The sequence below is a fragment of the Oncorhynchus clarkii genome, chromosome 27, assembly GCF_045791955.1.
Source record: "Oncorhynchus clarkii lewisi isolate Uvic-CL-2024 chromosome 27, UVic_Ocla_1.0, whole genome shotgun sequence".
NCBI classification, from domain to species: domain Eukaryota; kingdom Metazoa; phylum Chordata; class Actinopteri; order Salmoniformes; family Salmonidae; genus Oncorhynchus; species Oncorhynchus clarkii.
In genome coordinates, this window is record NC_092173.1 from 39,882,235 (window position 1) to 39,909,226 (window position 26,992).

General features: G+C 46.9%; 1 protein-coding gene and 1 pseudogene across 1 annotated transcript; both read right to left on the reverse strand.

The window, feature by feature from the left end:
* Positions 1-253: 253 nt before the first annotated feature.
* On the reverse strand, positions 254-6,762 carry LOC139385789 (extracellular calcium-sensing receptor-like; annotated as a pseudogene).
* Positions 6,763-7,561: 799 nt separating this feature from the next.
* LOC139385468 (extracellular calcium-sensing receptor-like) lies at positions 7,562-11,535 on the reverse strand. The gene is made up of 6 exons (XM_071130526.1): positions 11,363-11,535; positions 10,858-11,146; positions 9,950-10,774; positions 9,274-9,501; positions 8,929-9,052; positions 7,562-8,472 (listed from the first exon to the last, which is right to left on the reverse strand). The coding sequence occupies exons 1-6, from the start codon at positions 11,473-11,475 to the stop codon at positions 7,562-7,564; spliced, it is 2,490 nt and encodes an 829-aa protein (XP_070986627.1). The 5' UTR covers positions 11,476-11,535.
* Positions 11,536-26,992: the final 15,457 nt, after the last annotated feature.

Genomic DNA, 26,992 nt, shown 5'->3' on the forward strand with positions numbered 1-26,992 from the left:
ACCTAGTTCTCACAGGTAAACGTTATATGCCCAAGATTTTCTCCAGTTTTCAATGTCAAACTGTAGCAGGCTGTCTCTCTCCTCCCTTGATTTGAACCCTTCCCCTTTCAAGTAACACTTCATTGCACAGTGTTTCCCGGCTCTATTTTTTGGTATCAATTGAGCCTGGGGATGAGGTTAAGCCATGACTGACTTAGATATGATGTGTCTGTGTTTATTATAGAAAGACTTTGAATAGGCCAATGGTCAGTATTCATCCTAAAGGGCTTTGGTTGATGCCTTTCCCAAAATAATATCGTATGTCATTGGATGTCTTCCCCATCACATGTTTCTTGGTGTTTTGCTCTGGCCTCAGCAATATAATGAAACATTTAGGAGAGATATGCAGAAAAGTAATCCAAAACTGGAGGCCAGAATAGCAAAGATCTCCACAGCTACAGTGAACTTCCCAGGAGAGCTGACATAAGCTGGGATAAAGGTGATCCAGACTGCACAGAATATGAGCATGCTGAAGGTGATGAATATGGCCTCATTGAAGTTGTCAGGCAGCATTCTAGCCAGAAAAGCCAGCACAAAGCACAAGAGAGCCAGGAGTCCTATATACCCCAAGAACAGCACAGAAACCAATAGCTGAACCCACATCACACTCTAGAATGATCTTTTCCTTGTAGGTCTTCATGTTCTTGTAGAGGAAAGGAGGTGGAGACTGTTAACCAAAGTACACAGATCAGAACCTGTATGAGAGTGAAAGCCATAACACTGAGTCTCTGCTGTGTAGGACCAAACCATTTCATGACATTACTGGCTGGAATTGTAGCCCTGAAGGCCATCAACACCACGATTGTTTTCCCCAGAACACAAGAGATGCAGAGGACGAAGGTGATCCCAAACGCTGTGTGGCGCAGCATACAGGACCACTCAGAGGGCCGGCCAATGAAAGTAAGAGAACACAGAAAACACAGAGTCAAGGAGAAGAGCAGCAGGAAGCTCAGCTCAGAGGTATTTGGCTCTGACGAGGTGAATCTGTCTGTAGTGGAAGAATATCGGTGCTATTGTCATTGTCAGACACCCACCAAACACAGAGAAGGTTACCAAGTATAACCTTGAGTTCCCCGATGGTTATGTACTCCATCCCTTTCAAATTGGAGTTATCTCCCTCTTCGTTTGACTTGTTGCACATCTCGCTGCATCTGAAAGCATAAACAGTTTGATTATGTACAGCGAGTACATGTTTACATAGACCAGTAAAGTGCTGGCTGAGATTCTTCCCCACATGAACATGATGAAGGCTAGCGTAAAAGCTATGAGCCCTGAGGTCTCACTTGTGGTGTTGCTGACCCGTTTGCACAGGAGATGCTGTTGAAGCAGCAGATGGGTTTCTTCTTAACGAAGGCCCGGCTGGTCCCTGGCAGACAGCTCTCACTGCAGATAGACCTGGGTAAATGGAACACACAGACGCACTTTAAACCAAGGGATCCCTCATGTTATTATATAATTATTCTTTAATACAAAATGTTCACTGTAAATAGACTTGGCCTAAAGGAGCACAGTCACACACAAAGCCATTCAGAACAGTTACACAGACCATCTCCCTAACAGGTCCTTACCTCAGGCCAATGGCCTGCCCAGACAGCACTCAAACTGCTGGCTCTCTGGCTGTGAGGCATCATAGTAGCCAATGGTCTCAATCAAGAAGTACCCTATGTTATCCATCAGCCAGTTGACCAGGCCGTAGACCTCCGATGCGTCTCCCTGCCCATCAATAACACCCTCTCAGCATGCTGACCAGGGTATAGCCATCAATAACACCCTCTCAGCATGCTGACCAGGGTATAGCCATCAAATAACCCCCTCTCACCACGCTGACCAGGGTATAGCCATCAAATAACACCCTTTCACCATGCTGACCAGGCCTTAGCCATCAATAACACCCTCTCAGCATGCTGACCAGGGTATAGCCATCAATAACACCCTCTCAGCATGCTGACCAGGGCATAGCCATCAAATAACACCCTCTCACCACGCTGACCAGGGTATAGCCATCAAATAACACCCTCTCACCACGCTGACCAGGGTATAGCCATCAAATAACACCCTCTCAGCATGCTGACCAGGCCTTAGCCATCAAATAACACCCTCTCACCACGCTGACCAGGGTATAGCCATCAATAACACCCTTTCAGCATGCTGACCAGGGTATAGCCATCAATAACACCCTTTCAGCATGCTGACCAGGGTATAGCCATCAAATAACACCCTCTCAGCATGCTGACCAGGGCATAGCCATCAATAACACCCTTTCACCATGCTGACCAGGCCTTAGCCATCAAATAACACCCTCTCAGCATGCTGACCAGGGCATAGCCATCAATAACACCCTTTCAGCATGCTGACCAGGGCTTAGCCATCAATAACACCCTTTCAGCATGCTGACCAGGCCTTAGCCATCAAATAACCCCCTCTCACCACGCTGACCAGGGTATAGCCATCAATAACACCCTCTCAGCATGCTGACCAGGCCTTAGCCATCAATAACACCCTCTCACCACGCTGACCAGGGTATAGCCATCAAATAACAACCTTTCACCATGCTGACCAGGCCTTAGCCATCAATAACACCCTCTCAGCATGCTGACCAGGCCTTAGCCATCAATAACACCCTTTCACCATGCTGACCAGGCCTTAGCCATCAATAACACCCTCTCAGCATGCTGACCAGGGTATAGCCATCAAATAACACCCTTTCACCATGCTGACCAGGCCTTAGCCATCAATAACACCCTCTCAGCATGCTGACCAGGGCATAGCCATCAATAACACCCTCTCAGCATGCTGACCAGGGCTTAGCCATCAAATAACACCCTCTCAGCATGCTGACCAGGCCTTAGCCATCAATAACCCCCTCTCACCATGCTGACCAGGGCATAGCCATCAATAACACCCTCTCAGCATGCTGACCAGGGCTTAGCCATCAATAACACCCTCTCAGCATGCTGACCAGGCCTTAGCCATCAATAACACCCTCACACCATGCTGACCAGGGCATAGCCATCAATAACACCCTCTCACCATGCTGACCAGGGCATAGACATCAATAACACCCTCTCAGCATACCAACCAGGGTATAGCCATCAATAACACCCTCTCACCATGTTGACCAGGATATAGCCATCAATAACACCCTCTCACCATGTTGACCAGGGTATAGCCATCAATAACACCCTCTCACCGTGCTTAGTGGTGAAATTCACACAATCTTGCTTTCTCCACCTTCCTTGCATCACAGGCTACAGGTGTTATTTATTGGCTTAGTAAAGCCACAGAGTTACAGGCTACAGGTGTTATTTATTGGCTTAGTAAAGCCACAGAGTTACAGGCTACAGGTGTTATTTGTTGGCTTAGTAAAGCCACAGTGTCACAGGCTAAATATATTATTTGTTGGTTTAGTAAAGCCACAGTGTCACAGGCTACACACATTATTTGTTGGCTTAGTAAAGCCACAGATTTACAGGCTACAGGTGTTATTTATTGGCTTAGTAAAGCCACAGAGTTACAGGCTACAGGTGTTATTTGTTGGTTTAGTAAAGCCACAGAGTTACAGGCTACAGGTGTTATTTGTTGGCTTAGTAAAGCCACAGAGTTACAGGCTACAGGTGTTATTTATTGGCTTAGTAAAGCCACAGTGTCACAGGCTAAATATATTATTTGTTGGTTTAGTAAAGCCACAGTGTCACAGGCTACACACATTATTTGTTGGCTTAGTAAAGCCACAGATTTACAGGCTACAGGTGTTATTTATTGGCTTAGTAAATCCACAGAGTTACAGGCTACAGGTGTTATTTGTTGGTTTAGTAAATCCACAGAGTTACAGGCTACAGGTGTTATTTGTTGGTTTAGTAAATCCACTCTCAGATGCAGACACGCTGAATTAACAACCGTTTAATAACCCAACAGGGGCAGGCAATAGACAGGATGGCATGCAGGGGTCAGTAAACCAGAGGTGGGACATTGGTACTGAATGGCAGGCAGGGGTCAGTAAACCAGAGGTGGGACATCGGTACTGAATGGCAGGCAGGGGTCAGTAAACCAGAGGTGGGACATCGGTACTGGATGGCAGGCAGGGGTCAGTAAACCAGAGGTGGGACATCGGTACTGGATGGCAGGCAGGGGTCAGTAAACCAGAGGTGGGACATCGGTACTGGATGGCAGGCAGGGGTCAGTAAACCAGAGGTGGGACATTGGTACTGGATGGCAGGCAGGGGTCAGTAAACCAGAGGTGGGACATTGGTGCTGAATGGCAGGCAGGGGTCAGTAAACCAGAGGTGGGACATTGGTACTGGATGGCAGGCAGGGGTCAGTAAACCAGAGGTGGGACATCGGTACTGAATGGCAGGCAGGGGTCAGTAAACCAGAGGTGGGACATCGGTACTGAATGGCAGGCAGGGGTCAGTAAACCAGAGGTGGGACATCGGTACAGGTCGGCAGGCAGGGGTCAGTAAACCAGAGGTGGGACATCGGTACTGGACGGCAGGCAGGCAGAGGTCAGGGTAGGCAGAGAGGTCAGGCAGGCGGGATCAGAGTCAGGACAGGAAATGGTCAAAACCAGGAGGGCGAGAAAAAGAGAGACTGAGAAAAGCAGGAGTTAATAACAAAAACACTGGTTGACTTGACAAACAAGACGAACTGGCAAAAGACAGACAGAGAACACAGGTATAAATACTCAGGGGATAATAGGAAAGATGGACGACACCTGGAGAGGGGTGGAGACAATCACAAAGACAGGTGAAACAGATCAGGGTGTGACAGCTTCAGAGTTTCAGGCTAAAGGTGTTATTTTTTGGCCTTGTTACCATAGTCACTGTTGGTTCTGATGGACCCCACCCAAGTCCAGCCAAAGTGTTTGACCAGCTGGGCCATGGCTCTGCTCATGTAGAGGTCACTAGAAACAGTTCTGAAGTATGAAGGGTATTGCCTTCTGTTACTCAGACAAGCACAGCTGGCTGAATGACTGGGCTGAAAGACAAAAAAAAACACAAAACAGTTCATTTTAACACTTTATGTTGCCATTCCGTTAAAAGTAGCACATAGGCAAGACAGTATTTTCACCTAGTATCATCTCTGCCTTTCTTTTGTATTAATACATACAGACAGACACTCCCTGACTCACCACAGGTATGTAGAAGGGGTCCATGGTGCGTGGCATGTCAGATACTCCCTGACTCACCACTGGTATGTAGAAGGGGTCCATGGTACGTGCCATGCCAGACACTCCCTGACTCACCACTGGTATGTAGAAGGGGTCCATGGTGCGTGGCATGTCAGATACTCCCTGACTCACCACTGGTATGTAGAAGGGGTCCATGGTACGTGCCATGCCAGACACTCCCTGACTCATCACTGGTATGTAGAAGGGGTCCATGGTGCGTGGCATGTCAGATACTCCCTGACTCACCACAGGTATGTAGAAGGGGTCCATGGTACGTGCCATGCCAGACACTCCCTGACTCACCACAGGTATGTAGAAGGGGTCCATGGTACGTGCCATGCCAGACACTCCCTGACTCACCACTGGTATGTAGAAGGGGTCCATGGTACGTGCCATGTCAGACACTCCCTGACTCACCACTGGTATGTAGAAGGGGTCCATGGTACGTGCCATGCCAGACACTCCCTGACTCACCACAGGTATGTAGAAGGGGTCCATGGTACGTGCCATGCCAGACACTCCCTGACTCACCACTGGTATGTAGAAGGGGTCCATGGTACGTGCCATGTCAGACACTCCCTGACTCACCACTGGTATGTAGAAGGGGTCCATGGTACGTGCCAGGCCTATAGTGGAGGTGGTGGTCTCCCCTATGACAGCGTGTACAGTGGGCTCGGTTCAGCTCTGTGGCCCCTCCTCATATCCGTTTATCAAAGCCAGGGACACCCGCACAGAGGGTGAGGCACGAGTTAAAAGGATCCTGTAGCCCAGAGACAGCCCTGGCAGCAGCTCAGAGCTGTTATTGATCTCCACTATGGCAAAGATCATGTTCTGGTTGTACTGGAGCTCACCTGGGTCCAACCTGCAAAGAGGAGATCTAGTACTGTCACTTCAGTTTTAGGAAGTGAAATCACAGGCAGATGGTTTTCAACACTTTCTTTTAAATATTATTAGTCTTACTCTGTGATTATACATGTTTGTGTATGTGAAAAAGAGACATAAAAGCAATAACTGTTTTTCAACACTTTCTTACCCTTCACACTGGATCCTTCCTGGGTTGACCTGCAAAGTTGGGTTCACACTGACTGGGTTTTGGTGAAAGGAGAAAACTTCTCCTATATTGATGTGTCCCTCGTTTGAGAACTGTGACAGTTATTATGTTCCATCACGTCTGCACACAGGCTCCCCAGCCTTAGCTATGACTGTTAGCGGATTGATCACCAGGAGGTCTTCCAGCTGCGGTGTCTCACACGTCAGGGTCCTGACAGCACTCCATCTGTTATCCTTGATATGTTACCGCTAATGATGGATGTTATGCTATAGGAGATTATCCCTCTCGTGGTGTGGCGGTTGTGCTTTGGCAAAGCGGGTGGGGTTAAATCCTTTCTGGTTGGCCTGTCCGGGGGTATCGTTGGACAGGGCCACAGTGTTCCCCTCACCCGGCCTGTCTCAGCCTCCAGTATCTATGCTGCAATAGTCTATGTGCTGGGGTCTAATTCTCCCATCTCTCTCTCTCTCTCCCCTCCACCCCCGGAAGACCTGAGACCTTGGACCATGCCTCAGGACTACCTGGCCTGATGACTCCTGGCTGTCCCGAGTCCACCTGGTCGTGCTGCTGCTCCAGTTTCAACTTTTCTGCCTGCGGCTATGGAACCCAGACCTGTTCACCGGATGTTCCACCTTGTCCCGGAACCTGCTGTTATGGACACTCTCTCTCCTTCTCTAATGCACCTGCTGTCTCAACCTCTGAAAGCTCGGCTATGAAAAGCAAATTGACATTTACTCCTGAGGTGCTGACCTGTTACACCCTCTTCAACCATGGATTATTATTTGACGCTGCTGTTCATCTATGAACATTTGAACATCGTGAAGAACCATCTGGCCTTAATGGCCATGTACTCTTATAATCTCAATCTGGCACAGCCAGAAGAGGACTGGCCACCCCTCAGAGCCCGGTTCCTCTCTAGCTTTACTAGGTTCCTGCCTTGCAAGGGAGTTTTTCTTAGCCACGGTGCTTCTATATAAAAATAAATAACTGTGCTTCTCCAAGCATGCACTTGTAGCCTAGGACTAAAGCCTACGGTATGGATAATTTGATTGAGACCATACTAAACAGCATATAGACACACTTGCTGTTGCACTCAGTGTGGAGAATCAGAGATGAAGGGCGGCATCGGGTACACATGGAGATGTAGCCTAATAAGCAACTCATTCTAAAACAATTACAAATATTGAAATGTCAACAATGAAAAATTACATGACCCTCATCTGGACTAGATTAAAAAAAAGTACTAAAACATCCCCCTGAATTAAATTGAAACCTTTTTCCTCCAGGTCCCTGTTCTGTAAACTACATTATTGTGATTTTACATGACTTTTCCCCATGATGTGTTTTTTTGTATTTTTCTCTGGTTTAAGTAATATGATATAACACTTTGGACCAAATATACAGAAAAGCAGCCCAAAACTGGAGGCCAAAATGGCAAATATCTCCACAGCTACTGTGAACTTCCCAGGAGAGCTGACATAAGCTGGGATAAAGGTGATCCAGACTGCACAGAATATGAGCATGCTGAAGGTGATGAATTTGGCCTCACTGAAGTTATCAGGCAGCTTTCGAGCCAGAAAAGCCAGCACAAAGCACAAGAGAGCCAGGAGTCCTATATACCCCAACACAGCCCAGAAACCAATAGCTGAACCCACATCACACTCTAGAATGACCTTTTCAGTGGCGTGGGCTGTGTTTTTGACTGGGACTGAAGGAGCGAGAGCTAACCAGAGAACACATATAACCACCTGTAGGAGGGTACAGCTGAACACACTGATTCTCTGGAGAGGAATAGAGCACTGGGGAACTGTATTGCCTGGCATTGTGGCCTGGAAAGCTATCACCACCGCTATGGTCTTTGCCAGGACGCAGGACATACACAGAGCAAAGGTGATCCCAAACGCTGTGTGGCGCAGCATACAGGACCACTCAGAGGGCCGGCCAATGAAAGTAAGAGAACACAGAAAACACAGAGTCAAGGAGAACAGCAGCAGGAAGCTCAGCTCAGAGTTGCTGGCCTTGACGACCGGAGTCTCTCGAAAGCAAAAGAAGATCAATGACACCAGTATGGTTAAACATGCTCCAACCAATGAGATTGCAGCCAGGAGGATTCCCATGGTTTCGTCAAATGAGAGAAATTCCACCACCTTTGGGACACAGCGACTCTTGTCTCCATTGGACCAGTATTCCAGGGAACACTGTGTGCATTTAGCTGAATCTACAAAGAAAATGCTATAGTCAATCTGATCAATAGTCAAGTTGTGTGTTATATTCTAGAAGATAACACATTTAACATTTTATGTATCTTTTTGGTAAGTGGATTTGGTTAGTATCGGTCAGAGCGACATCAGAGGCCGCTAGTGGCCCCCAGAGCAAAAATAAATGTTGCTTAGGGTTCCCAGAAGGCTCAACTCTTAGAAAAAACATGCTATCTAGAACCTAAAGGGATTCTTTCGGCGGTCCCCATAGGGGAACCCTTTCAAGAACCGTTTTTGGTTCCAGGTAGAACCATTTTGGGTTCCATATTAAACCTTTTCCACAGAGGGTTCTACATGGAACACAAAAAAGTTCTACCTGGAACCAAAAAGATTCATCCTATGGGGACACCCAAATAACCCTTTTGGAACCCTTTTTTCTAAGAGTATGGGGCCGGCGGTGGTATCAGGTGTCTCACCTGTTAGGTTGCTGATCTCTCCAGCAGCACAGGGGATACAGGAAAAACAGCAGACTGGCATTCCTTTGATCTCTGCTTGGCGGTACCCTGGGAGGCAGCTGTCACTACACACAGACCGAGGCCTCTGAAACACAACACAACACCTGCTCACTCCCTCTTCCTGTCTCTCTCTCTCTTTACTCCTTCACTCACATTATTAAACCCATTGGTTACACAATCACTCAATTCATTCTCACAGTATGTGTCAACAGATTTCTACCATCAATTAAAGTATATTTAATGTAATAATCTGTTTTGTTTAAGTACCTGTACCTGCTACCATGTGTTTTCTGTGTAACTGTGTACCTTTAAGGGATTGCCAGCCCATACAATCTGTATCCCATTCATGGCAAACTGGTCTCCTTTAGGGAGAGAGGCATTGTAATTCCCCACAGTGACAAACACAGTCTCTCCTGCCTGGTCTCTCTGCCAGTTCACCAGCTCATATATGGCTGTGGGGTCTCCGTTCTCATCAAAATACATTCTCTCCCCAGACTTCATGATGAAGTTTACGTCTCGCAGGTATCTCAACACCTGCAAGAGTTAAAATAATCAACATGGATTATAGTGTAAAATTCATACACAACACTGTCCCCATTGGAGAACGCTTTTTTGTTAAAGGTAGAATAATTTTTAGTGCCAGGTAGAACCCAAAGGGTTCCATGTAGAACCCTCTATGGAAAAGGTTTTATATGGAACCCAAAATGGTTCTACCTGGAACCCAAAGTGTTCTACTAGGAACCAAAAAGGGTTCCTTAAAGTGTTCTCCTATGGGGACAGCTGAAGAACCCTTTATGTTCTACATAGCACCTTTTTTCTAAGACTGTAGATTTCAAGTACTTTAGAAATAACATTGTGTGATTGTAAATATTTAGCAATTTCCTAAAACCTGTCAGTAAATAATCAAATCGGTTTAACAAAATGAATGTTAAATCAGTATAACACAAAAAACTATCGGTGGCCAATAGTTGTAGCCACTCACCTGTCCTGGCTCGATGCTGTCTCTGTGTGCACAGTTCCTATTCCCACCTTGGCCTTCACCGTGCCTGCAGGTCAGCAGGTCATGTATGGAGTGGGCCACAGCATACACTGCCTTATACACATTATTAGAGAACCTCAGCTCGGAAGTGTCAGTAAAGGGGTTACTGATTTCCTCTAGTCTCTCAGACCCAGAGCACTGCCTCTGCCTAGGCCCACTGTCTTTCTCCTGCTGAGGGGAAAACCTGCAGCTGAACGTGGTCTCCCAGAACTCTCTGAGCAGGGTGTTGTTTGGATCCTGGGCTGGACCGACACGGAGCAGGAACTCTCTGAGGCCTGGGATCTTAGACTTACTGATGGTGAATCCCAGAGTACCGCTGAGGACAGCAGAGCTCCTCCTAGTGGCCAGGCGATCAATAGCTGTCCAGGACTCACTGCCCACCCACTGCAGCCCGGTCAGGTTCTGGGCCAGTGCCTCCTCCAGCAGAACAGCCATCTCCAACTGGGACAGAAAGGCCACCACAACCTTGGAGCTGGCCCTGCTAATCACCTCAACCACCCTGGCTATCTGCTCCCTGGGGTTGTTCCATAAGATAGCCTCAGAGTACTCTATACACACACCCTCCAGACCAGCAGCCTCCATGAAGGTCGCCATGCCGTTGTTGCCGTAGGCGTTGTCACTTCTAACAGCCCCCACCCAGGTCCAGCCAAAGTATTTGACCAGTTGGGCCAGGGCTCTACTCTGGTAGAAGTCACTGGGGATGGTTCTGAAGAAGGAGGGGAACTCCTTTCTGTTACTCAGACATGCACAGGTGGCTAAGTGGCTGATCTAGATAGAACAGGAGGAATAAGACAATAAGTAATCATTTTTCATCAGCCAGAATTTTTCAACTGTATGTGTGACTTCATTACCACTGGTATTTGAAAAGCTCCTGTGGATCGTGACATCACAATAGTGGAGGAAGAATCAGAGGCACCGATGATGGCGTGGACTGCTGATTGGCCAGAGCAGGTCTTTCCCACCGTCCTCTCCTGACCGTTCATCAGAGCCATAACCGCACGCATGGAGGACAGAGTCGAGCCACAACTATCATATATCCTGTAGCCAATAGAGATGTTGGGGAGCAAAGAACTGCTGTTATTGATCTCTTCGATGGCGAAGATCATGGTCTGAGCTAAATGAAAATCTATGAGGTTCATGCTGCGGAAACAGAAGGGGAACAAAAAGCATTGCATTAGGTTCGTCTGGTAGAAGATGTGAAACTGCAGAAATGACCATGGTCCGATTTCATTGTCAGGTTTGGTTCTTCTTTGAATCTTATGATTCCAATCTTCTGTTCTACTTGTCAAAATAAAATGGTCAAGTCAATGACACATAAATCCATCACAGAGACTGGGTGACTGTCAAAGAGCTTACCTGGAGCAGATGAGAGGAGGTGGTGTGTCTGTGAAGGAGAGCAGGGGCTCTGAGATTTCGGTGTGGATGGTAAAGGCTCCTCCTATAGTCACGTCTCCTTCCTTGGACAGCATAGGGAACTCTGGTCTTCCCAGTATCCGACAGAGAGCCTCCTCTCCCTCTGCCCAAAAGGCTCTTAACACCCCCATCACTACCACCCATAGTAGCTGCATCACACTCTCTCACACACACTCTGTAAGAGGCCTCCTAAAGGAATCAGGGAAGACCTGACCCCCACCCCCTAAAATGTCTGGGTTTTATGCATGCTGGAGACTGTGACGCTTTCTTCTAAGCAAATCAGAGAAGGATGAGGTCATAAGGGCTGTGTTTTGGCTGTGCTACTGCCAAAATACGCAACACCACAGTTTTATAACAAATACCCTACATTATATATTCAAACTCCTGCATATTTAGGTTTGACCAATGTTGTATACACATTTTCCTAGTGAGTGATAACGAATACAGATTGTGTGTGTTTTAGGACTGCTAATGCCAGCACACAGTATACAGGTGGATGAAGGTGTCATATTCAAGTCCTTTGTGTGTATAGTTGTGCTTCCCTCTCAACCCTGCATGTTTTCCTAAACCTTAGCCTCCAGATGTAATCTCTCAGTGTACACCCTAATCACCAAACCTTATTAGAAAACAGATGTTCACACACCTTGCTCACAAGTTTTTATGGGATATGGGGGAGCCTTCCTAACAAACTTAAAACTGAAATATGTCTGATGTTGACTTACTAGTTTAGTATAGGTTGAGTCTCTGATGAGCAGTAGGGTCGTTCCAAGACATGAGTCCGATTTGCATCCCTTTAATATTTGAAGTAGAAATTGTGCCCAAATATTGCATTTCAAAACCTGTTGTATTAAATTAACATTACGTTTTTTTCTGGATATTTTTTTAATGTGTCAGACTAGTTGAAGCGTACAAATGCAGCATTTTCAAATGTCCCTCTGTGCACACTGTGTCTTCTCGGAAGATTTCAACCAACTTAACCCCAAAATGTCTCCAAGTGTTCACCATAATTTAAAAGCCACTGTTATTTTGTTGATAATTATTATTCATTTCATGTGAATAGTGAATTATTATTTAAGGAAAAAGGAAACTTCCTCATTGTAAGGTCAACACTGTTACATGAACTGGACTCTCGTTTTAACATGGGGAAACTATTGTTTTTTTGGCCATTTTCTGGTGTTTTGTGGTGAGAAACTGAGTGGGTCAATCATTACACATCGACCCTATTACCCATAGATAGACAGGCTATAAATGTTTGAACAACAGCATTTATTTTGTGAAGTTTGCATTCAGTTCCCCCTCCCTGTTGTACACTATAAGCTTCCATTCCCCCTGTCAGAAGGGGACTCATGGCTGATTTAACATGAAGTCATCATTCCTGTTACGGTCAACCATGTTACTTTATTTGGCAAATAAAGCTAGAATTCTTAGGGCTGGATTCAATCTGTATCGCAGAAGTATCGTGGAAGATCTTCATTGTTAAGCAATTGAAATTTAAGGGTAATATTGCTGTGTTCGCAGAGACTGCATTCGTGGTAAACACTTTATCTGTCAGATCAATCGGATATCATGATTACTATGATTTGTAGTAGAAGTAGAAGACATGATGTCATAATCTAGACATTACATTAATCAGGAATTGAATCCTGAAAAAAACTGGATTAGGACACACAGAGAGTAATTTTAGTTGTGTGTAGTTTGATTGTTGGGCTTGTGGTACCTGTAGCGTTGCTAATCTTTCCCTCTGCACATGGGACACAGTCATAACAGCATTCAGGCTTTCCATTATGTACAGCCTCTCTCACTGCACACTGACACAGTTATCTTTAGGGGACAGACAGTAGACATGGTTTACTCTAAATGTTACATGTTTTACTTCAGCAGGGTTTGTTACATAAATATTTTAAATTGCAATATTGAGCCACACATTAAGGAAGGAAAGGATGTTTTATTGTCACATACACCAAATAGGTGTGGTGAAATGTGTTGTTTTACAGGGCCAGCTATGGTAGTACAGCGCCCATGGAGCAAATTAGGGGTAGCCTTTTTCTGCAGTCAATGGCCAAATCACCCTCTTTGGCCGCATGGGTGGAATGTTACAAATATTTTTCATAATTTCATAATTAATATTGTCTTAGTTTTTGGGGGGGACAAAAAACATTGTTTCTACATCAATCAGTTTTGTTATACTTCTGTCATGTACACTACATTTAAAAAATATATATGGACACCCCTTCAAATGACTGGATTCTGCTATTTCAGCGACACCCGTTGCTGACAGGTGTATAAAAGACATACAATCTCCATAGACAAACAATGGCTGTAGAATGGCCTTACTGAAGAGCTCAGTGACTTTCAACGTGGCACCGTCACAGGATACCACCTTTCCAACAAGTCAGTTCTTCAAATTTCTGCCCTGCTAGAGCTGCCCCAGTCAACTGTAAATGCTATTATTATGAAGTGGAAACATCTAGGAGCAACAACAGCTCCTAGATGTGGTAGGCCACACAAATTAAAGCTCACCACCATTCGACTGGAGCAGTGGAAACACGTTCTGGAGAGATATAAAGCTCACCGCCAATGCTATGTGGAAGGTCTCCATGGTACGTGCCATCCCAGACACTCCCTGACTCACCACAGGTATGTAGAAGAGGTCCATGGTACGTGCCATGCCAGACACTCCCTGACTCATCACAGGTATGTAGAAGGGGTCCATGGTGCGTGCCATGCCAGACACTCCCTGACTCACCACTGGTATGTAGAAGGGGTCCATGGTACGTGCCATGCCAGACACTCCCTGACTCACCACAGGTATGTAGAAGGGGTCCATGGTACGTGCCATGCCAGACACTCCCTGACTCATCTCAGGTATGTAGAAGGGGTCCATGGTGCGTGCCATGCCTATAGTGGAGGTGGTGGTCTCCCCTATGGCAGTGTGTACAGTGGTCGGGCTCGGTTCAGCTCTGTGGCCCCTCCTCATATCCGTTTATCAAAGCCAGGGACACCTGCACAGAGGGTGAGGCACGAGTTAAAAGGATCCTGTAGCCCAGAGACAGCCCTGGCAGCAGCTCAGAGCTGTTATTGATCTCCACTATGGCAACGATCATGTTCTGGTTGCACTGGAGCTCACCTGGGTCCAGCCTGCAAAGAGGAGATCTAGTACTGTCACTTCAGTTTTAGGAAGTGAAATCACAGGCAAAATTATTAGTCTTACTCTGTGATTATGAATGTTTGTATATGTGAAAAAGATACATAAAAGCAATAACTGTTTTTCAACAGTTTTTTACCCTTCACACTGAATGCTTCCTGGGTTGACCTGCGTGTTTGATTCACACTGACTGAGAGAGAGAAAAAAGTAGACTTCGCACGTCAAACGTCTGATTTATGACCCTATGTCCGGATGACGTGTACATGCCCAAATTTACATCGTCACCACCCAAGCTGCTACCCCTGAGGTTGTAGGAAATCAAAATACCGGCAGACAGAATATGACGAGACAACCACCTGTTGTTTTTGGGTCTCTAAACATTCTGGGGTATTATATGACCATTTTTGTATACAGGATGTCTCCCGAAAAACATCACCCCCGCTCTGTAAACTAATTACAGAATATCTCTCCTTAGAGACACGACCGCAGAGCAAGGTTAGTGACAACAGATACTATCCATTCTGTACGTACGGCAAAAGTGAAACTCCAGACAAGGCCACCAGCTCCGAAGAGTTAGCAGCCCGGAACTTCTAAAAGATCATCTGTGAATCCGTCCTAATGGAGCTTTCTGAAGGTGAGATAGTGAAAACAATATATTAGATATTCTGTGGAAAGAACTGAAAACTGCTGTTCACAAATGCTCTCCATCCAACCTCACTGAGCTCGAGTTGTTTTGCAAGGAGGAATGGGAAAAAATGTCAGTCTCTCGATGTGCAAAACATATAGAGACATACCCCAAGCGACTTACAGCTGTAATTGCAGCAAAAGGTAGCGCTACAAAGTATTAACCTAAGGGGGCTGAAGAATTTTGCACGCCCAATTTTTCAGTTTTTGATTTGTTAAAAAAGTTTGAAATATCCAATAAATGTCGTTCCACTTCATGATTGTGTCCCACTTGTTGTTGATTCTTCACAAAAAAAATACAGTTTTATATCTTTATGTTTGAGGCCTGAAATGTGGCAAAAGGTCGCAAAGTTCAAGGGGGCCGAATACTTTCGCAAGGCGCTGTATACCTTACAAACAAAAAGTGTGCACCCTATATTAAAAGCTATTTTTGTGTTTACAGCTGACAGACCACAAAGAAGGATCCCGGCTGCAATATGGACTCTGAACGACTACGGCGGGTACGATGACATAGATGCTATTCTCCCGTTCTGTACGAACGTTTTTTCAGACAAACCGAGAACGTTTTTTCAGACAAACCGAGAACCGAGGCTATAACTGTCACATCAACTCCCCCGGGAACCTCCACTCACACACTCCATATTCCAGACCCAAACAAGTAACGCACAACTTATGCGCAAGTGCATTGCGCAGAATCACCCCAGCCCGAAAAGTGTGAGTGGGCAAGAAACTTACTGCTTCAAGAAATGGCGCTACATGGACACAGTATGAAGACATTATATATATATATATATATTATTAGTTATATATATTTGATTATTATTTATACATTTTTATGATTGAATATGTTAAATAAAAATGACAATTAATGTTTTTTCAGACTCCAACGAGATATGCCCGGCAGAATCTGGAATGCTTGGTGAAAAAAGTCTAGAGCCCCCGGTGTCCACGATTCGTCAGAACATCCCTCTTCAAAAAAGCTGAGGTAATTTAATTATGTATTGTTAATATATACTATTACACCTGAAATGTATTAGACATTTTTTATCTAATATATTTTATGGTTAATAACCTATTTTGTATGTATTATTGTCTTTCAGACTCCTCCTCGGTGTATAACAACACAGAAGACCATACACACCGAGAGCACGTGGAGGATTTCGGCACACCGGACATTCACAATAAAACACTGAAACCGGATGATTTTACAGTTTTAAATGACATTTCAGAGGAAGATGACTTGATATTATGTGAAATGGCCAACCTTCCTGATTCCTCCAATTCTTTTGTAGGGCGGGCGCAGTGACTTGAAAGCCATAAGGATCTTTTCAATGGCATATATTCAATAGCATATAGCACAGAAGTCACAATTTTAGCATGTGAACAATTTGATAGTACAAAAGCGACGAAGTCTGTCTGTTCATGTGTATGTTCCAAAGCCTGCAAGGATGTAACCTTTTTCATGCCTGTGTTTAGCTTTAAATGGATTGATTCTAAATCTTTTTTTTGCACCCAGTGTCATAGCTCAAGGTAGTAAAATCTTGTGTTTTGTAGGCCCCGCCTTCAACCAGAGATACGTTGACAGTTTAAGCTTCTTAGCCATGAGATTGGCTCAATTGCCAGAGGTCTTGGGTTTTGAAAACTCTGTGAAAGGTTGGTTCCCCCACTTCTTCACAACTGAGGAGAATCAACATTATATCGAATCTAATCCCAGCCCCGAAATGTACGGGTGTGATCAAATGTCTCCCAAAGAGTGAGAGAGATTCATGACGTGCTATGAGACAGTAAGACATAGCACCTTAGATTTGAATTGAGAGATGGAATCATACTGTGACAATGATGTGGTTATACTTAGACTGGTTTTATTTTCAATCTCTTCTCAATTTTAGTTCAATTATACCTTCCGGTAACCTGCCTCACCCAATGTGATACGGAACCGCTATTATTATTATTTTTATCCCTTATAGCAAGAACCACGTAGCCATCAGATGCTAACCAGCTAATTAGCTACAAGCTATATAGTCATTGTTAGCCACTTCTAGCGGCCTTTACCTTCTGCACAGGTACCAGCCTTTTATTTTATATATATATATATATTTTTTAGCCTGGATAATACTCGCCAGCCTACCAGTAACGGACTGTCTCTCCACTAAAACGCCGGATTCCTGACGTAATCCCTGGACCATTACTCCTGATCGTCATAGCTAGCTAGCACCCACCGAGTCACCCAGTACTGAAGCTATCCCTGAGTCCCACGTCCTGGCCTACTCAATTGTTCACCCGGATTCCACCGAAACACGGCTAGAACACACTACTCCACCAGATCCTTGCCGTAAGCTCTGGACCTTGACACCGGATCACCGCTGCTACCGAGTGGCTACAGTGACTAACACCCCTGCCCCGAAGCTAGCACAAGTTAGCCGTGAGCCAGGCACATCTCCAGGATAGAAAACTAAATTACTACAACTACAATACCTCTTTTGCCATCTGGTTTGGATCCTTAGTTGACACTGCGCCCCGCCGCACCACAACGACTGGTCTGCCGACGAATACTCCATCCCCTGTGCCTTCAATCGGCCTCCGTCGGATGTCGGAGCAGACACTTCTACTAGCCCCGGGCTACTAACTTTAAACGCTGTGTCGCCTGCGTGCTAGCGTAGTAGCGACTACTCCGTGGCTTCCCTGTTCCATCTATTGCTGCCCCCTGTACCATATGATAACTTGGCTACATAGCTGATGCCTGCTGGGCTATCCATTAATCACGGTACTCCATTCTGTTTATTTTTTTTGTTTATCTGTCGGCCCCAGCCGCAAACTCAGGCCCTGTATGTAGTTAACCGACCCTCTCTGCCCATTCATCACCATTTTACCTGTTGTTGTTTTAGTTGATTAGCTGTTGTTGTCTCACCCATTGTTGTCTTAGCTAGCTCTCCAAATCAACACCTGTGATTACATTATGCCTCGCTGTATGTCTCTCTCAAATGTCAATATGTCTTGTATACTGTTTAAGTTAGTTATCATTGTTTTAGTTTACAATGGAGCCCCTAGTTCCACTCATTATACCTCTGATACCTCCTTTGTCCCACCTCCCACACATGCGGTGACGCCCAGAAATCTGTTCCTTTTATTCTTTGTCTCCAACGCTCTAGGCGACCAGTTTTGATAGCCTTTAGCCGAACCCTCATCCTACTCCTCCTCTGTTCCTCGGGTGATGTGGAGGTAAACCCAGGCCCTGCGTGTCCCCAGGCACCCTCATTTGTTGACTTCTGTGATCGAAAAAACCTTGGTTTCATGCATGTCAACATCAGAAGCTGTAACGCTCAATGAGTGAATAGGTGTGGAGTCAGGCGCAGAGAGCAAAGGATGCGGGAAAAAACACGCTTTAATGTCCAGAATAAATCACAGGAACAAAAATAGTATACCAAACCAGGTAATATTACAGAACAAAAGTAACCTATCGTGAAAAATAAAAGGACAGCGAGAAACCCAAATGAAAACACTAACCACTCTAACACATACAGATGAACAAGCCCGCACAAACAGAAGCGGGCTGAACGAACTTAAATAACCCCACCCTAACAACCAAACAAGAAACAGGTGAAACCAATTAGACAAAACCAAACGAACACAGAACAAAGGATCGGTGGCAGCTATTAGACCGGTGATGACGACCGCCGAGTGCCACCCGAACAAGAAGGGGAGTCACCTTCGGTAATATTCAGACAGTACCCCCCCGACGCGCAGCTCCCGCAGCGCGCCGGCGCCGGCCTCGGGGACGACCCGGGGGCCGAGATGCCGAGCAATCCGGATGGAGGCGATGGAACTCTCTCAACATAGATGGATCCAGAATATCCCCCACCGGGACCCAGCACCTCTCCTCCGGACCGTACCCCTCCCAGTCAACAAGGTACTGCCGGCCCCTCACCCGGCGTCTCGAGTCCAGAATAGCTCGTATCGTGTACGCCGGGGACCCCTCGATGTTCAGGGTGATGAGGGACCTCCGGAACCTCACCTTCCTGCATGGGACCAGCTACCACCGGCCTAAGGAGAGACACATGAAACGAGGGGTTAATGCGATAATACGAAGGAAGTAATAATCGATAACAAACCTTGTTTATTCTCCTCAGGACTTTAAATGGCCCTAAACACTGCGGACCCAGCTTCCGGAAGGGCAAGCGGAAGGGCAGGTTTCGGATCGAGAGCCAGACCCTGTCCCCTGGTGCAAACACGGGGGCCTCACTGCGGTGACGGTCAGCGCTCTTCTTCTGCCGTCCACTCGCTTGGCGTAATGACTCCTGGACGGCCCTCCAGGTCTCCTTAGAGCGCTGCACCCACTCCTCCACCGCAGGAGCCTCAGTCTGGCTCTGATGCCATGGTGCCAGGACCGGCTGGTACCCCAACACACACTCAAATGGTGACATGTTGGTAGAGGAGAAACCTACCCATCTCCTGGTTCACTCTCTCCACCTGCCCATTACTCTCGGGGTGATACCCTGAGGTCAGGCTGACCGAGACCCCCAGACGTTCCATAAATGCCCTCCACACACGGGAGGTAAACTGGGAACCCCGATCAGAAACTATATCCTCGGGCACCCCATAGTGCCGGAAGACATGGGTGAAAAGGGCCTCCGCAGTCTGCAGGGCCGTAGGGAGACCGGGCAACGGGATAAGACGGCAGGACTTAGAGAACCGATCCACAACGACCAGGATCGTTGTGTTCCCCTGAGAGGGGGGAAGGTCAGTAAGAAAATCCACCGATAGCTGGGTACACGGCCGTTGTGGAACAGGGAGGGGTTGTAATTTCCCTCGTGGCAGGTGCCTAGGAGCCTTACTCTGGGCGCACACCGAACAGGAGAAGACATAGAATCGCACATCCCTCACCAAGGTGGGCCACCAGTACTTCCTCCTAAGACCTCGCACTGTCCTAGAAATACCTGGGTGACCCGACAAGGGTAGACTATGAGCCCATCGAATCAATTGATCACGAACAGCGAGCGGCATGTACCTATGACTCTCCAGACACTGTGAAGGCGCAGGTTTCTCCCTTAGCGCCCGTTCGATGTCCGCGTCCACCTCCCATACTACTGGTGCCACCAGCTTAGCCGCCGGAATGATGGGAGTAGGATCGATGGACCGGTCCTCAGTGTCATAGAGGCGGGACAGCGCGTCGGCCTTAGTGTTGAGGGAACCTGGTCGATACGAGATAGTAAAACGAAATCTGGTGAAATACATGGCCCACCTTGCCTGACGAGGATTCAGTCTCCTAGCTGATCGGATATACTCCAGGTTACGGTGGTCAGTCCAGATAAGGAAAGGGTGCTTAGCCCCCTCAAGCCAGTGTCTCCACACCTTCAGGGTCTTAACCATAGCCAACAACTCCCTGTCCCCCACATCATAATTCCGCTCCGCTGGCCCAAGCTTCTTCGAAAAAAAGGCACAGGGGCGGAGCTTCGGTGGCGTACCCGAGCGCTGTGAGAGCACCGCTCCAACCCCAGCCTCGGATGCGTCCACCTCTACTATGAACGCCAAAGAAGGGTCCGGATGCGCCAACACCGGCGCCTCAGTGAACAGCGCCTTCAACCTACGGAAAGCTCCGTCCGCCTCTGCTGACCACTGCAAACGCACCGGCCCCCCCTTCAGCAGTGAGGTAATAGGAGTTGCTACCTGACCAAAACCCCGGATAAACCTCCGGTAGTAATTGGCAAACCCTAAGAACCGCTGCACCTCTTTTATCGTGGCCGGCCAATTACGCACGGCCTTGACGTGGTCACCCTCCATTACCAGCCCCGAGCTGGAAATGCGATAACCCAGGAAGGAAACGGCTTGTTTGGAAAACTCACATTTCTCTGCCTTCACGTACAGGTCATGCTCCAGCAGTCGCCCAAGAACCTTGCGCACCAGAGACACATGCGCAGTGCATGTAGCGGAGTAGATCAAAATATCGTCAATTTACACTACCACACCCTGTCCGTGCAGGTCTCTGAGAATCTCATCCACGAAGGATTGAAAGATAGCTGGAGCATTATTTAACCCGTATGGCATGACGAGGTACTCATAATGGCCAGATGTAGTGCTAAATGCGGTTTTCCACTCATCTTCCTCCCGAATACTCACCAGATTATACGCACTCCTGAGATCCAGTTTCGTGAAGAACTGCGCTCCGTGAAATGATTCCACTGCCGTAGCAATGAGAGGTAGTGGGTAACTAAAACCCACCGTGATGGAATTGAGACCTCGATAATCAATACACGGACGCAAACCACCATCCTTTTTCTTCACAAAAAAGAAACTTGAGGAGACGGGTGACATGGAGGGCCGAATGTACCCCTGTCCCAGAGCTTCGGTGACATATGTTTCCATAGCCAACGTCTCCTCCTGGGATAAAGGATACACATGACTCCTGGGGAGTGCAGCGTTTACCTGGAGGTTTATCACGCAATTCCCCTGTCGATGGGGTGGTAATTGGGTCGCTTTCTTTTTACTGAAAGCGATAGCATAATCGGCATACTCAGCGGGAATGCGCACGGTGGAAACCTGGTCTGGACTCTCCACCGTTGTCGCACCAATGGAAACTCCTACACACCTGCCTGAACACTCATCAGATCACCCCTGGAGAGTTCCCTGTTTCCACGAAATCGTCGGATTGTGAATAGCCAGTCCCCAGCACCACCGAAAACGCAGGTGAATCAATAAGGAACAGACTAATCCGCTCCTTATGATTCCCCTGCGTAATCATCTTCAAAGGAATTGTGGCCTCACTGACCAGCCCTGACCCTAATGGTCGAGTATCTAAAGAGTGCACCGGAAAAGGGTGGTCTACTTTTACGAACGGAATCCTCAACCTCTGAGCGAGTCCGCGATCTATAAAGTTCCCAGCTGCGCCTGAATCGACTAGCGCCTTATGCTGGAGAGAGGGAAAAAATTTAAGGAAACAAATTAATAAAAACATGTCACCAACAGGAAACTCTGGGAGAGTGTGGTGCTTACTCACCTGGGGTGACCGAGGAGTGTTCTGCCTGCCCTCTCGACTCCCAGATGAACTCCTCCAGCACCGACCTGAAGTGTGCCCTCTCTGGCCACAACTGGTACAGGAGGAGCCTCCTCCTTCGATCTCCCTAGACGCGGCCCCTCCTAGCTCCATTGGGATAGGAGCGGGAGGGTCACGAGGTGGAACTAACAGGACCCTTTCAGAACGTCCGTGAGCAGCTAGCAGATGGTCTAACCGGATCGACAGGTCTATCAGTTCATCCAAGCTAAGCGTAGTGTCCCGACAAGCCAGCTCCCTGCGGACGTCCTCTTTCAGGCTACACCTGTAATGGTCTATCAGGGCCCTGTCGTTCCACCCTGCTCCAGTGGCCAAGGTCCGGAAATCCAGCGTGAAGTCCTGCGCGCTCCTCGTCCCCTGCCTGAGATGGAACAACCTCTCACCCGCCGCTCGGCCCTCCGGAGGGTGATTGAACACGGCCCGGAAACGGCAGGTGAACTCTACCCGTAAGGCAAGTGACGAGAACATTCACGCTCTCCTCGTCCGAGGGAGCCGGCCGAACGGTGGCCAGGTAGAGGTCTAGTTGAAGCAGGAATCCCTGGCACCCCGCCGCTGCTCCATCGTACTCCCTCAGAGGTGTAATGCGCAGAGCGCTGGAACCAGATCCCGCTTGGGGAGATGGTAGAGTTGCTGGTGGGAGGGTAGGTGGGGTAGTAGGGAGACCACTCCTCTCCCAACGATCCATCCACTCCATCATTTGATCTATCTCCGATCCGATGCGATGGAGGATGGACGTGTGATGAAGGACTCTCTCCTCCATCGTGGGAAGAGGGGTGGTCGCTGCTCCTGCTGACTCAATCATATGTTGCGGGCTTCTGTAACGCTCAATGAGTGAATAGGTGTGGAGTCAGGCGCAGAGAGCAAAGGATGCGGGAAAAAAACACGCTTTAATGTCCAGAATAAATCACAGGAACAAAAATAGTATACCAAACCAGGTAATACTACAGAACAAAAGTTACCTATCGTGAAAAATAAAAGGACAGCGAGAAACCCAAATGAAAACACTAACCACTCTAACACATACAGATGAACAAGCCTGCACAAACAGAAGCGAGCTGAACAAACTTAAATAACCCCACCCTAACAACCAAACAAGAAACAGGTGAAACCAATTAGACAAAACCAAACGAACACAGAACAAAGGATCGGCGGCAGCTAGTAGACCGGTGATGACGACCGCCGAGCGCCACCCGAACAAGAAGGGGAGTCACCTTCGGTAATATTTGTGACAGAAGCCTCCTCCCTAAGTTTGTTTTACACACTGCTTTAGCACACTCAGCCAACCCTGATGTATTTGCTGTGTCTGAATCCTGGCTTAGGAAGGCCACCAACAATTCTGAGATTTCCATACCCAACTACAACATTTTCCGCCAAGATAGAACTACCAAAGGGGGAGGAGTTGCAATCTACTGCAGAGATAGCCTGCAAAGTTCTGTGATACTTTCCAGGTCTATACCAAAACAGTTTGAAATTCTAAGTAAAAAAATGTACCTCTCCAGAAATAAGTCTCTCACTGTTGCCACCTGCTATCGACCCCACTCCGCTCCCAGCTGTGCCCTGGTCACCATTTGTGAATTGATTGCCCCCCATCTAGCTTCAGAGTTCGTTCTGAATATATCTGGGATATGCTTACCACCACAGCAGTCCTACAATCTAAGCTAGATGCCCTCAATCTCACACAAATCATCAAGGAACCCACCAGGTACAACCCTAAATCCGTAAACATGGGCACCCTCATAGACATTATCCTGACCAGTCTCCAACTTCAGCAATTTTTGCAATTTGTTCCAGTCACTGGCAGCAGAGAACTGGAAGGAAAGGCGACCAAATAAGGTGTTGGCTTTGAGGATGATCAGTGAGATATACCTGCTGGAACGTGTGCTACGGGTGGGTGTTGTTATCGTGACCAGTGAACTGAGATAAGGCGGAGGACGCAGTGGTGGGTGGTATAAGGTGGTTTGGTAATAAAACAAAACTTTTCTCGATGGAGAACAAGAGCACCTCCTCCCAGCTGCCCACTGCACTGAGACTAGGTAACATGTTCACCACTGATAAATCCAAGATAATCGAACATTTCAAAGAGCATTTCTCAACGGCTGGCCATACCTTCCTCCAGGCTATTCCATCCCCAGCCAACAGCTCTGCCCCCCCTTCCCCCCCGCAGCTACACACCCAAGCCTCCCCAGCTTCTCCTTCACCCAGATCCAGACAGCCGATATTCTGAAAGAGCTGAAAAACCTGGACCCGTACAAATCAGCTGGGCTAGACAATCTGGACCCTCTCTTTCTAAAGTAATCCACCGCCATTGTTGCAACCCCTATTACCAGCCTGTTCAACCACTCTTTCGAATCATCCAAGATCCCTACAGATTGGAAATCTGCCGCAGTCGTCCCACTCTGCAAAGGGGGTGACAACCTAGACCCAAAATGTTACAGACCTATACCATCCTGCCCTGCCTATCTAAAGTCTTCGAAAGCCATGTTAATAAACAGATCACTGAGCATTTCGAATCCCAACGTACCTCCGCTGTGCAATCCGGCTTCCGAGCCGGTCACGGGTGCAACTCAATAACGCTCAAGGTACTAAACGATATCATAACCGCCATCGATAAAAGACAGTACTGTGCAGCCGTCTTCATCGACGTGGCCAAGGCTTTCGACTCTGTCAATCACCATATTCTTATCGTCAGACTCAATAGCCTTGGTTTTTCTAATGACTGCCTCGTCTGGTTCACCAACCACTTTGCAGACAGAGTTCAGTGTGTCGAATCGGAGGCCATGTTGTTTGGACCTCTGGCAGTCTCTATGGGGGTACCACAGGGTTCAATTCTCAGGCCGACTCTTTTCTCTGTATACATCAATGATGTCGCTCTTGCTGCGGGCGATTCCCTGATCCACCTCTACGCAGACGACACCATTCTGCTTACTTCTGGCCCTTCCTTGGACACTGTGCTAACTAACCTCCAAACGAGCTTCAATGCCATACAACACTCATTCCGTGGCTTCCAACTGCTCTTAAACGCTAGTAAAACCAAATGCATGCTTTTCAACTGTTCACTGCTCTCACCTGCCAGCCCGACTAGCATCACCACCCTGGATGGTTCCGACTTAGAATATGTGGTCAACTATAAATAGCTAGGTGTCTGGCTAGACTCTAAACTCTCCTTCCAGATTCATATTAAACATCTCCAATCTAAAATCAAATCTAGAATCGGCTTTCAATTTCCCAACAAAGCCTCCTTCACTCACGTCGCCAAACTTACCCTAGTAAAACTGATTATCCTACCGATCCTCACCTTCAGTGATGTCATCTACAAAATAGCTTCCAACACTCTACGCATAATACTGGATGCAGTCTATCACAGTGCCATCTGTTTTGTTACCAAATTACCTTATACCACCCACCACTGCGACCTGTATGCTCTAGTTGGCTGGCCTTCGCTACATATTCGTCGCCAAACCCACTGGCTCCAGGTCATCTATAAGTCCATGCTAGGTGAAGCTCCGCCTTATCTCAGTTCACTGGTCACGATAACAACACACATTTCAGCAGGTATATCTCACTGATCATCCCCAAAGCCAACACCTATTTTGGTCGCCTTTCCTTCCAGTTCTCTGCTGCCAGTGACTGGAACAAATTGCAAAAATTGCTGAAGTTGAAGACTTTTATTTCCCTCACGAACTTTAAACATCAACTATCTGAGCAGCTCACCGATCACTGCAGCTGTACATAGTCCATCTGTAAATAGCCCACCCAATCTACCTACCTTATCCCCATACTGTTTTTATTTCATTTACTTTTCAGCTCTTTTGCACACCAGTATCTCTACTTCCACATCATCATCTGCTCATGTATCGCTCTAGTGTTAATCTGCTAAATTGTAATTATTCGCTCATGTGGCCTATTTATTGCTTACCTCCTCATGCCTTTTGCACACAGACTTTTTTTGTGTTATTGGCTTGTTTATTGTTTACTCCATGTGTAACTCTGTGTTGTTGTCTGTGTCACACTGCTTTGCTTTATCTTGGCCAGGTTGCAGTTTTAAATGAGAACTTGTTAACTTTTTATGGCTGCAGGGGCAGTATTGAGTAGCTTGGATGAAAAGGTGTCCATTTATTTAATACATAATATTTAGTACAAACCTTTTTAAAACATGTTATAATTAGTTAAACAATTTTACGGCGCAATATTGAATTTGTTTATTTTACCTTTATTTAACCAGGCAAGTCAGTTAAGAACAAATTCTTATTTTTTATGATGGCCTAGGAACAGTGGGTTAACTGCCTGTTCAGGGGCAGAATGACAGATTTGTACCTTGTCAGCTCAGGAGTTTGAACTTGCAACCTTCTGGTTACTAGTCCAACGCTCTAACCACTAGGCTACCCTGCTGCCCCTAGTCTACCCTGCACGTATGTTTTATTTATATTTACATCATTACCAGACACAGTACTAAACTTTTAATAACCTTTAAATGTTTATAACATGCTGTTGTAGGAAAGACTGTATTCATATAAAATTCCTTCATTACAGATAAAGGGCCTGGCTATATGTTTCTAAATCCATCCGTCTCCAACTCACCATCGTCAAGACAGAATCTCTTGCTCGCAGGATATCCCACACACGCTCCGTCAAGGCTCCGTAAGTTTTCAACTCATGGATAGATCAAACGTCTTGCATTTAGACCCTGTGTTTGTCTTAA

Bases quoted from the DNA above. Each gene is read 5' to 3' on its own strand.
- LOC139385468 (XM_071130526.1), bottom strand. From the start codon at position 11,475: ATGCTGTCCAAGGAAGGAGACGTGACTATAGGAGGAGCCTTTACCATC. The intron at 10,775-10,857 runs GTAATGAAGTCA...TGTTCTATCTAG, and splicing joins GAGCTTTTCAAATACCAGTG to ATCAGCCACTTAGCCACCTG. The intron at 9,053-9,273 runs GTACACAGTTAC...GTTGTGTTTCAG, and splicing joins GGGCTGGCAATCCCTTAAAG to AGGCCTCGGTCTGTGTGTAG.